Below are 14,431 nucleotides of genomic sequence, written 5' to 3'. Positions count from 1 at the left end.
GGCATCACTGACTTGATGGACAGAGTTTGAGTAAACTCTGGGAGTTGGGGATGGACAGGGAGGCCTGGCATGTTGCAGTCCATGGGGTCGCAAAGAGTCAGACACAACTGAACTGAACTGAACATTTTTATTTACGACTGAGATTTCTAGGTCATGTGGTAAGTGTTATGCTTAACCTTTTTTTTTTTAATTTACACATTTAATTGGCTTTATTTATTGAGCAGCAGATCCCCCACCTGCCCCTCCCCAGTCTACAGTGGTGGCTAGATAACATCATTAGATAGCAATACCAATTTAAGACTCTCTGACAGAGAACAGAACATCCCCCCATTTGGGGAAGGTGAGGAGGAATGGATTGGGAGTTTGAGATTAGGAGATGCAAACTGTTATATATAGAATGGATAAACGACAAGGTTCTGATATATATGTGTGTGTGTGTATATATAGAGAGAGGACAGGTAACTGCATTCAATATTCTGTAATAAACCATAATGGAAAAGAATATGAAAAAATATATATCTTTAACTGGATGGGGGCTTCCCAGGTGGTGGTAGTGTTAATAGAACCCGGCTGCCAATGCAGGAGACATAAGTGACACAGGTTTGACCCTGGGTCGGGAAGATCCCCTGGAGAAGGAAGTGGCAACCCACTCCAGTATTCTTGCCTGGAGAATCCCATGGACAGAGGAGACTTGTGAGCTGTATAGTCCACAGGGTTGTAAAGAATCAGACATGACTGAAGCGACTTAGCCGCATGCATAACTGAGTCAATTTGCTGTATATCAGAAACTAACATGTTGTAAGTCAACTATATCTCAAAAAATAAAAGAACATCAGTTTAAAAGCAATCTATGCAGAATTCTAAGTATAACAGGTGTTTATGCTCCTCAAGGAAGGGCAAGCTAGACAAATCAGTAGTTTGCTCTCTATACCTCAGCTGCTGAGAAGCAATTCTGTTACAGACTCTACAGCCCATGATTTTGAAGGCAAGGTTGCTATTATTGCATTTCTTTCAAAGCCCATAGTACAAATATTTTCTTTCTTTTGGTATATTCTGGATTAAAAACTGGTACTTCACTACGGCCTTCCCAGGTGGCTCAGTGGTAGAGAATCCGCCTGTCAATGCAGGAGACTTGGATTCAATTCCTGGATTGGGAAGATCCCCTGGAGAAGGAAATGGCAACAACTGTCTGTGAGAACATTTCAGAATAAGCATTGTACTGGTCTGATACTATATGTTTACCTTTTAATAACTATCAAACTGTTTATCCAAGTGGTTGTAACATTTTGCATGTCCCCCAACAATGTAGGAACGTTGCTTTGCACCTGCCAGAACTTAGTGTTGTCAGCTGTTGTCTTTAATTCTAGCCATTCAGTAGGTGTGTAGTGGTATTTGATTCTGGGTTTAATTTGCATTTCTCTAATGAATAGTGATCCTGAGTATCTTTTCATATGCTCCTTTGCCAGCTGTATCTTTTCTGGTGAAATGCACTGACTGACTTGTAAAAGAAGATTCAGATTCGCTTCTATCAGAGTGGTCTGATAAATATAATTCAACTATGACAGTGTATCACTGACTAAACATTTCTACCTTTTAAAAACAATCCCACTCAGTCCCCGATATACTTATTCATTCGTGAGTTTGTTTTATTCATCAAACGTTCACTGGGTACATTCTGTAATACTTAAGGAATTTTTTTTTTTAGTTGGGACAGTCTCAGGACAGTGCTGTGTTAGGAGGAACAGCTGCTTTCTAATGGGAAACATGAATCAGCATAATATATTTAGGGAACTGTAAGTTACGCTGATTGGGGCTTCCCAGGTGGTGCTAGTGGTAAAGAACTCGCCTGTCAGTGCAGGAGACTTAAGAGCCCTGGGTTCCATCCCTGAGTCAGGAAGATCCCCTGAAGGAAGGCATGGCCGCCCACTCCAGTATTCTTGCCTGGAGAATCCTATGGACAGAGAAGCCTGGCACGCTACAGTCCATAGGGTCACACAGAGTTGTACACAACTGAAGTGACTTAGCACAAACACACGCACACAGGTTACTATGATTACTCCTGTCTGATGAGCTAATTAAAAATTCCGACTACTGCTACTGCTGCTGCTAAGTTACTTCAGTCATGTCTGACTCTGTGCGACCCCATAGACCGCAGCCCACCAGGCTCCCCTGTCCTTGGGATTCTCCAGACAAGAACACTGGAGTGGGTTGCCGTTTCCTTCTCCAATGCATGAAAGTGAGAAGTGAAAATGAAGTCACTCAGTCGTGTCTGACTCTTCGCAACCCCATGGACTGCAGCCTACCAGGCTCCTCCGTCCATGGGATTTTCCAGGCAAGAGTACTGGAGTGGGGTGCCATTGCCTTCTCCGAAAAATTCCAACAGCAGAACCTAAGGTTCTCACCCTGCCCCTACATTCCAGGCTGCTTATCTCCAGACAAATGTAATTGACTTCAGCCACTGCAGGGCAGAGAACCAGGGTTCTGGGTACAGTCTGTGTATCTATCTAGGCATCAGTATGGAGCAGCCTCTCTCCCTGTGACACAGCCTGTAGGATACAGAAGAGGTGGGGGAGGGCAGGGATGTCCCCAGCTATTTGAATTATCTATCAAAAGACTCTGGTCTAAAGCCATGTGCTTCACTTCCTGGTCTCTGACTGAGAGTCTTATCACTCATTAAATATCTAGTTTCAACACCACCAGTTATCTGTTTTCCCAGCCCAGATAGAAATCAAAAGGTAGAAAGGGACAGAGCTGGGTTATTTTTAGAAGCAGCTGTCACAACAGAGGTAGCATCTGGACATAGAGTTAACAGAGCATCTAAAAAACACAAGGCAGAATAATGGATATTCAGAATTATGAGATTCCCAAGTCATGGAACAAAAAGGTTCTATTTCCTTCCATCCCCCATATTATCTTTTAAAGAAGTTAGATAACTGTGCTACATTTTTATGAAGATTTATATGCAGACTGATTCAAAATAAGTTTTAACATTTGAAGGGACAGCTCTCTTTTTATGTTAACATTCATTTGCAGAGGATTCCTCATGTCTCTAGGATGCCAGGTAAAGAGAAATACCACTCTCTCCAGTTATGTTTGTTTCCCCACCTATTTTCTGTTGTTGGCCTGTGACAGGTCTCCTAGAACAAGCAACTTCTAACTGACAGGGAGAGTAATGCAGCTGTGAGTCACCTGGAGATGTACCTTTGAGTTATCGACAGGGTGAAGATGAGCATTTCAGACATCTGTCTTAGACGTCTCCCACCTCCTCTGAGTGCATCTAAATCTGCATAGATTGGGAAGGTCTCTGTAAGGCACAAAAAACCCTGAAAGACAGATGTTCCTGAGAAACCAGGGATTTCATGCTGTGGGGAGATTGCCACAATAGATTTGCTTCTGTGCTTATTTTTATTTAGTTATTTTTCTTATGCTTTTTGGGGAGGATTTCAAGGGGAAAGGCTTGGTTAATCAAAATCCTCTTTCAAAGCACATTTTCATTGTTGGACCACACAAGGCCCCTCTTTGGCTTTTATGTCTGTACATTTATGGCTGTCTCTATTTACTTACTCCCTTATCTTCCTTTCCTCCCCTTAGAGTCAGTCTTTATAATGTATTTGATGCTTATCTTCGGATTTATATTCCTCTGTAAAACACACAGAATCATTTTGTGTGCTAATTTATTTTCAAGTGATGTAAATGTGCGGTAGATCTTATTCTGTTTTTTATTTTTTCATGCAGTGCCATCTTTTTAAAAAAATATTGATTTATTTGGCTGCTCCAGGTCTTAAATGTGGCCCTTGGGATCTTTGATCTTCTTGCAGCGTGTGGGCTGTAGTTTCCTAACCAGAGACTGAATCTGGGCCTCCTGCATTGGGAAGTGTAGTCTTAGCCACTGGCCCACCAGGGAAGTCCCAGTGCTGTCTTTTTAAGATCCCCTCACATTGCTGTTCCTATGTCCAGTTCGTTACCCTTCACTGTTGCATAGTAGTCTCTGCATCTACCATGGTTTACAGATCCCTTCCCTAAAGAGAAAATTGATGTGATTGCCTGCCCCTGTGATTGGTGCTATGATGAACAGTCTCATGGTCACCTGTTAGGATTTGTGCAAGTGTTGCTATGGGAGTATTTTCCCAGGAACAAGGTAGTTGGGTCATAGGATGTATGCCTATTTTATCTGACTGCCGACTGTTCTCCAGAATGACTTGCCGTGTCTACACCTCTACCAGCAATGCATGAGAATATTTTTATTTATTTACCACCTGTTGGCATATAGCATGGTGGCTCAGCTGGTAAAGAATCTGCCCACAATGCGGGAGAACTTGATTTCGATCCCTGGGTTGGGAAGATCCGCTGGAGAAGAGAATGGCTACCCACTCCAGTATTATGGCCTGGAGAATTCCATGGACTGTATAGTCCATGGGGTTGTGAAGAGTTGAACATGACTGAGCAACTTTCACTTTCACTTTCTTTCCAGCTTTCTGATTGCTTATTCAAATTTATAAGCATAAAGTGGTATTTTACCATTTTAATTTGCATTTCCTTGGTTTCTAATTATTTTTAGCATCTCTTTGTATATTTGCTAGCTGTTCAGGTCTTCAATTCTTTGAACTGTAATTTAGCCCTTTGGAAGTTTTCTATGGGGGGTTTCTCTTTCTTATTAACTTGCAAAAGTTCCTATATAACCTGTGGTTCTCAAACTTTAACGTGCACAGGAATCATGTTAAGATACACATTATAATTCAGTAAGAGTGGGATGGAGCTTAAGGCTGTGCATTTCTAATAAGCTCCCAGATGATGCAGAAGCCTGTGGTCCAGAACCACAATGTGATTTACAAGGTTCTATGTGTTAGTTTGGGGGCTTCCCAGGTGGCTCATTGGTTAAGAATCCACCTACCAAGCAGGAGATGTGGGTTCAATTCCTGGGTCAGGAAGATCCCCTGGAGGAGGAAGTAGCAACCCACTCCAGTTTTCTTGCCTGGGAAATCCCATGGACAAAGGAGCCTGGCGGGCTACAGTCCCTGGAGTTGCAAAAGAATTGACTAAAACAACGCTAGTCTGAGGCTTTGAGAAAGTCTGTCCTTCCAAAGTTGTCAAGTGTATGTCACCTTTGTTTGCATTTAATGTAATCAAACACATCAATGTTTTGCCTTGTGGTTAGAGCTATTTGGGAGTTATTTAATAAGTCCTTTGTCATCCCTGGTTCACAGTGATTTTCTTCTCTATTTTTCTTTTTTAACTTTGTACTTTTCATTTCACATTTAAGGATTTAAATCCATCTGAAGTTACCTTTGTGTTAGGCATAAATTAGGTAATCAATTTCAATTTTTCTCCTTATAATGAGCTTGCTTTCTCAGACTCAGTAGCTCATTGTTTCTATTGATTTGTGATACTGCCTTTGTCTTATTTTCAGTTCCCAGGTACACATGTGTGTGTCTGCACTCTGCTTTGTATTCTGTTTCCTTGGTTCACATGTTTATTCCTGTAATAGTATTGCACTGTTTTTTATTTATAGCTTTGAAGTATGTTTCAGTATCTGGAAGAGTGACTCTTCTACCTGTTCTTCTTTTTCAAATATGACTTAGATATTTGTGAATCTTTATCCTTTTAGAATAATTTTGAAATAAATTTCTTAAGTTCCTCAAAATTCTAGCTGAACTTTTGAATGGAATTGTGTTGACTTTAGAGATTAATTCGGGGGAGTAGTGATAGTTTTACAGTTTCAAGCTTTCTAATTTGTAAACAGGGATATTTTGCTATTTATTCAGATCGTTCCTGTTTTTAAATAGAATTTAAAGTTTTTCTCCTTAAAATCTTCTGGATTGCCTGAGTTATGTTAATTACAAGTACTTTTTGTTTTTGTTGCTCTTGAGAACAATATTTTCTGTTATGTTTTTCAGTTGATTATTTTTGATATAGAGAAATATTAATAATTTTTGTAAGTTGATCTTATATCTTGTAAGTTTCCTCCATGTCTTTTCATGACTTGATAGCTCATTTCTTTTTATCACTGAATAATATTACGTGGTATGGATATACTACAACTTGTTTGCCCATTCCCCTTCAGAGGGACATCTTGGTTGCTCTCAAGTTTTGGCAAATATAAACAAAGCTGCTATAAACACTCTTGTGTAAGTTTTTGTGTAGATATAAGTTTTCAACTCATTTGGGTAAATACTTAGGAACACAATCACTGGACCATATGGTAAAAATATGTTTAGTTTTATAAGAAACTGCTGAACTATCTTCCAAAGTAGTTGTATCATTTTGCATTCCCACCAGTAATGAATGAAAGTTGCCATTGCTTCGCATCGTTATCAGCATTTGATGCTGGACTTAGCAGCAGCAGCAGCAGCAGCAGTTTTGAATTTTAGACATTCCAACAGGTGTGTAGTAGTACCTCACTGTTGTTTTAGTTCTCTAATGACATATGATGACCATCTTTCCTAGGCTCATTTACTGTCTGTATGTCTTCTTTAGTAAAATGTCTGCCTAGACCTTTTGCACACTCTTAAATGGGGTTGTTTTCTTATTGTTGAGGTTTAAGAATTCTTCGTGGATTTTAGGTAAAAGTACTTTATCAGATATATATTTTGCAAATACTTTTTTCTCAGACTGTGTTTTATATTTTTATTCTTTGAAGTGTCTTTTGCAGACAGCAGCTTTTAGTTTTAATGATGTCCAACTTGCCAGTTTTTAAAGACGGAATTCGTTTTATTTATTTATTGGTTGCTGTTGCTGTTTGAGGGCTTTCTCTGGTTGTAGAGGGTAGGAGGGCTGCTCTCGAGTTGCAGAGCAGGGACTTCTCATCGGGGTGGCTTCCCTAGAGCATGGGCTCTAGCAGCTCCCGTTGGAGCTGACGGACTCTAGAGCTTGGGCTCAGTAGCTGTGGCACACAGGCTTAGCTGCTGCCTGGCATGTGGAATCTCCCCAGACCAGGGATTAAACCTGTAATCTCCTGCATGGGCAGGCAGGTTCTTATCCACTGTACCATCAGGGCAGTCCCACCAATTTTTATTTTCCTAGATTATGCTTTGATGTTATATTAAAAAACTCATTGCCAAGCATAAGGTGCCTTAGATTATTTTTTTCTTGTTTTCTTCTGGAAGTTTTATAGTTTTGCTTTTTACATTTATATGTAAGAGTTAATGTGAGTTAATTTGATGAAAGATATAAGGACAGTGTCTTGACTAATTTTTTTTGCATTGGATGTTCAGTTGTTCTAGCACCTTTTTTTTTAAAGAGAATTCTTTCTCCATTGAATTGCTTTTGCTTCTTTGTCAAAGATCAGCTGACTGTGTTTGTGTGGGTCTATTTTTGGGTTCTGCAATAGTTCCATTGACCTGTTTGTCTATTCTTTCACCACTGCCGCAATCTTGATTACTGTGGCTAACTTTTAATTCATGTTTTATACCTTTGTACTTCTAAAAAAGGATTTCAGAGAGACTGTAATTTCAGTTACGCTGGAAACAAGGTAATTTAAATAAAAAGAAAAAAATTGTAGAAAATTACATTATTGATCCTTCTGGCAGTGGCCCCATTCTTTTCAAAAGCTAGAATATTCAGAAATATTACAGTAGAGTATGGGCAGGCCTGGAGACTTTTAACCTGATGTTATTTATCTGATAATGTTAAAGATTATAGTTTAGACAGAAAAATTCAGAGGTTAGATTAACCTTATTGTTTTCCTTTGAGTTTGTGGTGATCAGTTAGTTAATATTACATTAGATAGTTACATGCATTTGGTTGGAGACATCTTAATACTTTAGCTGTTTTAAGAACTGAGCAAGTCGAGTAACAAATCTTTGTTGAAATATGCATCGTTGCAAGTCTGACCACATATTTTTGGATTTTCTTTTTAGGTCAATGATGCCTTCCTTCGTGTCACACAGCGTAAATCCACAGGCAAGGTGCTTCTCTCCCTTAAATAAATTTTCACTTCAGCAAACTCAGCATGTCTAAATCCAAACTCATCATCTTTCCAAAGAAACCTGAGACAGATGTGTATAACGGACTTTTGGACTCAGAGGGAGAGGGAGAGGGTGGGATGATTTGGGAGAATGACATTCTAACATGTATACTATCATGTGAATTGAATCGCCAGTCTATGTCTGACGCAGGATGCAGCATGCTTGGGGCTGGTGCATGGGGATGACCCAGAAAGATGTTATGGGGAGGGAGGTGGGTGGGGGGGTTCATGTTTGGGAATGCATGTAAGAATTAAAGATTTTAAAATTTAAAAAATAAAAAACTAAAAAAAAAATAAATAAAACAAAACTACACACACACAAAAAAATGATGTTAAAAAAAAAAAGAAACCTGAGTTCCCTTCCATGTTTTTTTTTTCCCCCATATTACCACCTTCCTTATTAATCCAGTTTCAAGATCTTTTAGAGTCATCTTTTATTCTGTTTTCTTATTCCTAGATAGTGTGATCATGTACTTTATTGTCCAAACTTGGACACAGTTGAGAGTGAAAGGATGTTATTAGTAATTACACCAGGAGAACAGGTGTCCCAAGGTGTATGATCACCTATTCATAATGCATCCATGACCAAGTTCTGTCATCTCCACCTCCAAGAAGTCTTACGCACCACATCCTCTTTTCCATTCTGACTAATAATGTCATATCTGCTAATTTCAGTGACCTCCTAACTAACTTTCCTACCTTTAATCTACCCCCTCCGTCTCCATTCTTGTTATGTTATTGCCTTGTTGACCTTCCCAAAGTGCAGCTACAATTGCGTGTTGTCTCAGAACCCTACAACGGCTCACCATTGTCTCCATGGTGGTGTTCGGACTCCTTGAGTGAGCGTTTCACCATGACCAGGATTTTGCCTCTCTCTGCTTACCAGCCCATATTGGACAGCAGCATTGGTCTCTCAGTGTACACTGAGATTGCTTGTCTCCTCCACCTTCCTCTTCTCAAGCTGTTTCTCTTCTCCCTTATCTTTGTTAAACATAAGCTGTCCTGGCCTCTGAGACCTACCTCTGCCACGAGCTTTCCTCCTCAGGTGGGTGGCCATCTCTTCTCTACTTTCTTATAGCACCTCCCTCAGGCTGTGTCACATTCTGCCTTGTACCAGCAGGAGTGGCATGTCTAAAGGAATGAATACAGGATTCTGAATTCCAGAGGTGGGTTTGAGTCTCAGTCTCAGCACGTTGGAGGTGGTTACTTAAGGTCTTCAAGCTTTCATTTTCTCCTGAAAGTGAAGTGAAGTCGCTCAGTCGTGTCCGACTCTTTGCGATCCCATAGACTGTAGTCTACCAGGCTCCTCCGTCCATGGGATTTTCCAGGCAAGAGTACTGGAGTGGGTTGCCATTTCCTTCTCCAGGGGATCTTCCTGACCCAGGGATCGAACCCAGGTCTCCTGCATTGCAGGCAGACGCTTTACCCTCTGAGCCACTAGGGAACCCTGAAAAGTGGATGTTATAGTCTCCACCTCACGAAGTTATTCTGAGCAATACCTTCAGTGATTGGGCAAAGCACCGGCACACAGTAGGTGATTAGCACTTGCTACTTACTTTTACTTCTTTCTTTCTTCCTTTCCCAAGGTAGCGTAAGTTCCTAGAGAGCAGGTACCATGTCTGAGTCACCTTTGTACCACACACACACCTAGTACAGTGAGTTACCCTTCAACTGAATTGAATTTGAATGGTCTAAAAGTCTTCAGTTGTGGGATTAAGTTAAGAACATGTTACCTTGGGAACAGCCCACATGTTCACCAACAGACCAATGGATATACTTACAATGGAGTACTATTCAACTTGAAAAAGAAGGAAATTCTGACACTTTCAGAACATGGATGAACCTTGAGAATATTGTGCAAATTGAAGTAAGCCAGTCCCAAGAGGCCAAATACCATTTAATTCCATTTATGTGAAGTACCTAGAAATGTCAGATTCCTTGAAACAGAAAGTAGAATTCTGCTTGCCAGGGCCTGGGGTGGGGGAGGAAATGGGGAGTTATTGTTTAATGGGTCTAAAGTTCCAGTTTGGGAAGAGGAGAAAGTTTCGGAGATGAACAGTGGTGATGGCTGTAAAACAGTGTAAACATAGTTAATGCCACTGACCTGTACACTTAAAAATGGCTAAAAGGGCAAATTTCATATTGTATATATTTTACCAAAATAAAAAATAGAAGAATATATTACCCTCACATCTAAGTGACTTTATTCAGAGAAGAGAGCAGAGAGTAAAGAGAGTGACTAGCTTAGGCTGAAGGATGCTCCTGTCTCTGCCTGAGTCCTGGTCTGTGGGGAGAGGTTCTTTCTTTTTTGGTTATAAACATTGTTCTCCAGTCCTCTTTATCACCACTCAAAAGGGGGGAGAGTAAGATGGGGGCAAAAACACACCTGATGCCATCAGAATGGAGGTACTTCTACTTGTTCTTGATGAGCTCCAGTTCCGATAAACATGGTAAGAAGCTTTGTTTTCTTTTTCTTTTTTAAAAATTTTATTTATGTATTTGGCTGCTCTGGGTCTTAGTTGTAGCATGTGAGATCTAGCTCCCTGACCAGGGGTCAAACCTGGGGCCCCTGCACTGGGAGCTCAGAGTCTTAGCCGCTGGACCACCAGGGAAGTCCCGGGTTTCTTTTTCTAACCATTTGTCAGAAGTTAAAAAAAAAAAAAAAACACCCATAAAGCCATATAAGACGCTGTTGAAGTATGCTTACAAGCAGGTATGGTACGATCATTAAACCAAGCAGTGAATTGACAGCTAGATAAAATAGACAAATTGCTTGAAAGATGTAAAATAAGAAATTCAGCACAAGAGACAGAAAATTGGAAAGAGGCTTTGTTTTATGATAAATATCCAGACCATTCAAAAACACCCATCTTCTCAGGGTTTCCTCACCAAAAAGCTTTTGGAAAAATTGCATTATGAAATATAAAGTGAACATTTAGGGAGAGAATTTAAAACCAAGAAATTAGCAGAAGGAAGGGGGAGGGGGATGAGAGCAGGGACCACCATGCGTCTGTTGTGGGCCCGCGTGGAGCTGCCATGAGAGCCAGAGCTCAAACTTCTTCCATGCCTGGCTGCCCATTTTAGTCTCCGGGGGCTGCATGCCCTGTGGTTCCATTGAATGACAAGCCTGTCTTTGCCTGCATTCTCCCCATACTCACTTCTTAACGTGAGCTGATTTTGTATTTAAATGAAAGTTAGTTTTCAAAAATATCAAGATACCAATTTTAGAATTTTTCTGCTACCTCTTGGGATAATTGAAAGACATGCTGGATAGACCCCAGGAGAAAAGGAAGACAAATCAAGATTGAGAAAAGTGTACAACCTCTCCCCCTTCCCAAGGGAGCTCCCTTTCCCACTGTTCAGAGCTGATCAGTGGATGTCACTAGTAATAAAGATCGATTGTCCCCAGCTCACTAATGTCAAAATGACTTAGATTGAAAGAGGCAGTTATTAAGGAGAGTGAGCTTCTTTAGGTTTAACAAGTATTGGTTAGAACCCCTAATGACCTGTTCTCTGCTTGTCTGTGTTCCTCCTTCATTGGAATGATTTGATTTGAAAGCATTTGACTCACATTTTAGTCATCGTTTGGTTGTTCCACCATCTGAGCCATTAGTTAGTCTGAAAAAAGAATCAGTGCAGCTCCAAGTGACAGCATTTATTCTATATTCACAGACTTTTCCCAGCTCCCCATTGTAGGCTGGCTGCTGAAGAAATCACTCCCACACAGTTCCCTCTTCTTTTTCTCTAACTGTGGGTCTATCCACCTGCACACACTTCTTTCGACAGCAGAAGTGGGATTTTGTGCTGTTAGCTGTGGGATAATCCTGTCTGCATATCACCCGCATATTTGTCCCTGCTCCTTCCTCTGCAGTCTGCACGGCTATAGAAAGCTATCTTTCCTGTTGGAGCTGTGGTTGTTGTTGTTCAGTTGCTAAGTCATGTCTGACTCCTTGGGACCGCAGGGACTGCAGTACACTAGGTTTCCCTGACCTTCACTATCTCCTGGAGCTTGCTCAAACTCATGTCCTTCGAGTCAGTGATGCCATCCAACCATCTCATCGTCTGTCACCCCCTTCTCCTCCTGCCCTCAATCCTTCACAGCATCAGGATCTTTTCCTATGAGTTGGCTCTTAGCATCAGGTGGCCAAAGTATTAGAGCTTCAGCCTCAGCATCAGTCCTTCCAATGAATATTCAGAATTCCTTTAGGAATTCTTTGGACCATAAAGACGGCTGAGCACTGAAGAACTGATGCTGGAACTATGGTAAAGACAACAAAAGATTTGTTCATTGGCAAGTAAAGGAAAATAATAGTATTTACACAAAATCACTTCTATTTAAAAGCCAAACTAAGGAAACTAAGTAAAATTCACATTATTATTTCTTTCTCTTATTTGCCTTCCAAGATTGTATAACTGGATCAAGACCAGTGATTTTTCAAAATGTTTACTATTTATACAGATCATGTGAGGAAAGGAAATGGTTGTATATGATGCCCATCCTCACTTAGCACTTGTTCAATTGCTAAGTCATGGTCAACTCTTTGGGACCTCATGGACTGTAGCATGCTAGGCTCCTCTGTCCTTCACTATCTCCTGGAATTTACTCACATTCATGTCCACTGAGTCAGTGATGCTATTTAACCATTTCATCCTCTGCTGCTCCAGTCTCCTTTCCCCTTCAATCTTTCCCACTATCAAGGTCTTTTCCAGTGAGTCGGCTCTTCGAATGAGGTGGCCAAACTATTGGAGCTTCAGCAACAGTCCTTCTAATGGATATTCAGGGATGATTTCCTTTAGGATTGACTGGTAGCAGTTATTGAAAAGAATGAGACAGGGACTTCCCTGATGATCTTGTGGCTAAGACTCCATGCTCCAAGTGCAGGGGGCTTGAGTTCAATCTCTGGTCAGGGAACTAGATCTCACATGCTGCAACTGAAGATTCCATGTGCCAAGCTGAAGATCAGCTCGGCAAGTTGAAGTTGGTGAGTGCTGCAACTAAGACCTGGTGCAGTCAAATAAGTCAATAATGAGAAAAATCAGGGAAGACAAGAATATGTTAGGACCCGGTGGCAAAAGAAAGCATGGTGAGTAAAAGGGGTTGGACAAAGGCTAGTGGTGCTGGAGCCTAAGAAATGAAGGCGAGTGTTTAGGATGAGGCTTCAGGGGGGACCAGGTTAGGCAGTGCTGGTGGGTCAGTGCTGGGTGTTTTGCCTTTACACTACAGCCAGTGGGATTCCATTGAAGGGTTCTAAGCAAGGGCTGGGAAGGGATGGAATGACCAGAATGGCATCGTCTATAATGGGCAGGAAGGATTGGAGAGGAGGAGATCAACTAGGAGTCTGTGAAAGTCCCAATGAGATAGGATGGTAACCTTGAACTATGGTGGTGATGATGGGGAAGGAGAGAAAGGAAAGGATGAGAGCTGTGCAGGAAGAAAAGAGAAATGTTGAGATGACTCCTAGTTTCCTGATAGGTTTTTTTGAGAGGAGGGACATCAAATGAGAACTGGGGAGAGCAAGATGGCGGAGGAGTAGGCGGACATGGAGAACATCTCTCTCCAAGGATACGTCAGGAATATACCTTCAGACACAGAAGTACATGCAGAACAACAGCTGAGAACAGCCAGCAGTACCTGACCAGCAGAAAAGAATATATAGAACCATGCAAAACTTGGTAGGATGAAAGAACTAGGAGGGGAAACAGGAGTGTTAGTAGAGCTGGACCTGCCCTCGGTGGGTGGGGGAGCTGAAGCAGGTGTCCGAGCCCCACATCAGGGCAATTGTCTGAGTCAGAGGAGAAATATTTAAGGCTGAGAGTGAAACAACTGATCTGTGGCAGCCTAAATGGACTGAGAATCAGACAGTCCTTGCTGCAGCCATGCATACCCTGGACAGGTATGCAAGTTCCTTGGAAGGTGCAGCGGCTGGGAGCTGGAGTTTAGGGATTGTGGAGCAATCCCAGGTCGAGGGCTGCTGTTGACTACAGAGAGATGGATCAAGAGGATAAGAAGGAGGAGACTGTGGTGGGAAAGGCCTGTGGAGGAAAGCCAGGCAGCCATGGAAGCAAGGCGATACTACTGAGTCACATGTAGGGGGTGGAGCTATCACCAAAGCCTCTCTCTCCCCACACACCAGCTTCCAGCAGCTGAACAATAGAGAGGCTGGCCCATCAAAGGCCTGATGCACTGAACTACAGAGTAGGGCCCCAGCCAGGGGTGCCCCTCTATGTGCCTGATGTGCTGAACAACAGAGAAGGACCCCAGCCAAGGGAGCCCTCTAAGTGCCTGAACGGGTGGAGCTACAGAGAAAGATTGACCAAAGAGGCCTTCTGATTGCCACCTACAAGAGTCTCAAAAAGAGACTCTGACAGGGCCATAACTCATGCGGCAGACGGAGTCTGTGTCCCTTCACACTTGGCGCTGCCAGGGTCCCCGCAAACCAAGCAGCTGTGCCATATTCACACTCAGCT

The 14,431-nt window shown here is 41.8% G+C and overlaps 1 protein-coding gene across 2 annotated transcripts in view; it reads left to right on the top strand.

Moving 5' to 3' along the window:
• The window catches only part of LOC101118372 (quinone oxidoreductase-like protein 2), a 30,970-nt gene extending 23,024 nt beyond the window's left edge, over nucleotides 1-7,946 (top strand). For both annotated transcript variants that reach the window (XM_027975899.3, XM_027975900.3), the window contains exon 10: nucleotides 7,857-7,946. In XM_027975899.3, the coding sequence (XP_027831700.1) occupies nucleotides 7,857-7,925 (69 nt within the window). In that variant the 3' untranslated portion in view covers nucleotides 7,926-7,946. The remainder of the gene's footprint in view (nucleotides 1-7,856) is intronic.
• Nucleotides 7,947-14,431: the final 6,485 nt, after the last annotated feature.

Source organism: Ovis aries, chromosome 12 (genome assembly GCF_016772045.2).
Source record: "Ovis aries strain OAR_USU_Benz2616 breed Rambouillet chromosome 12, ARS-UI_Ramb_v3.0, whole genome shotgun sequence".
Classification (NCBI taxonomy): domain Eukaryota; kingdom Metazoa; phylum Chordata; class Mammalia; order Artiodactyla; family Bovidae; genus Ovis; species Ovis aries.
The sequence above is the reverse complement of the archived record's forward strand: the minus strand, read 5'-3'. Positions and strand labels throughout refer to the sequence as shown.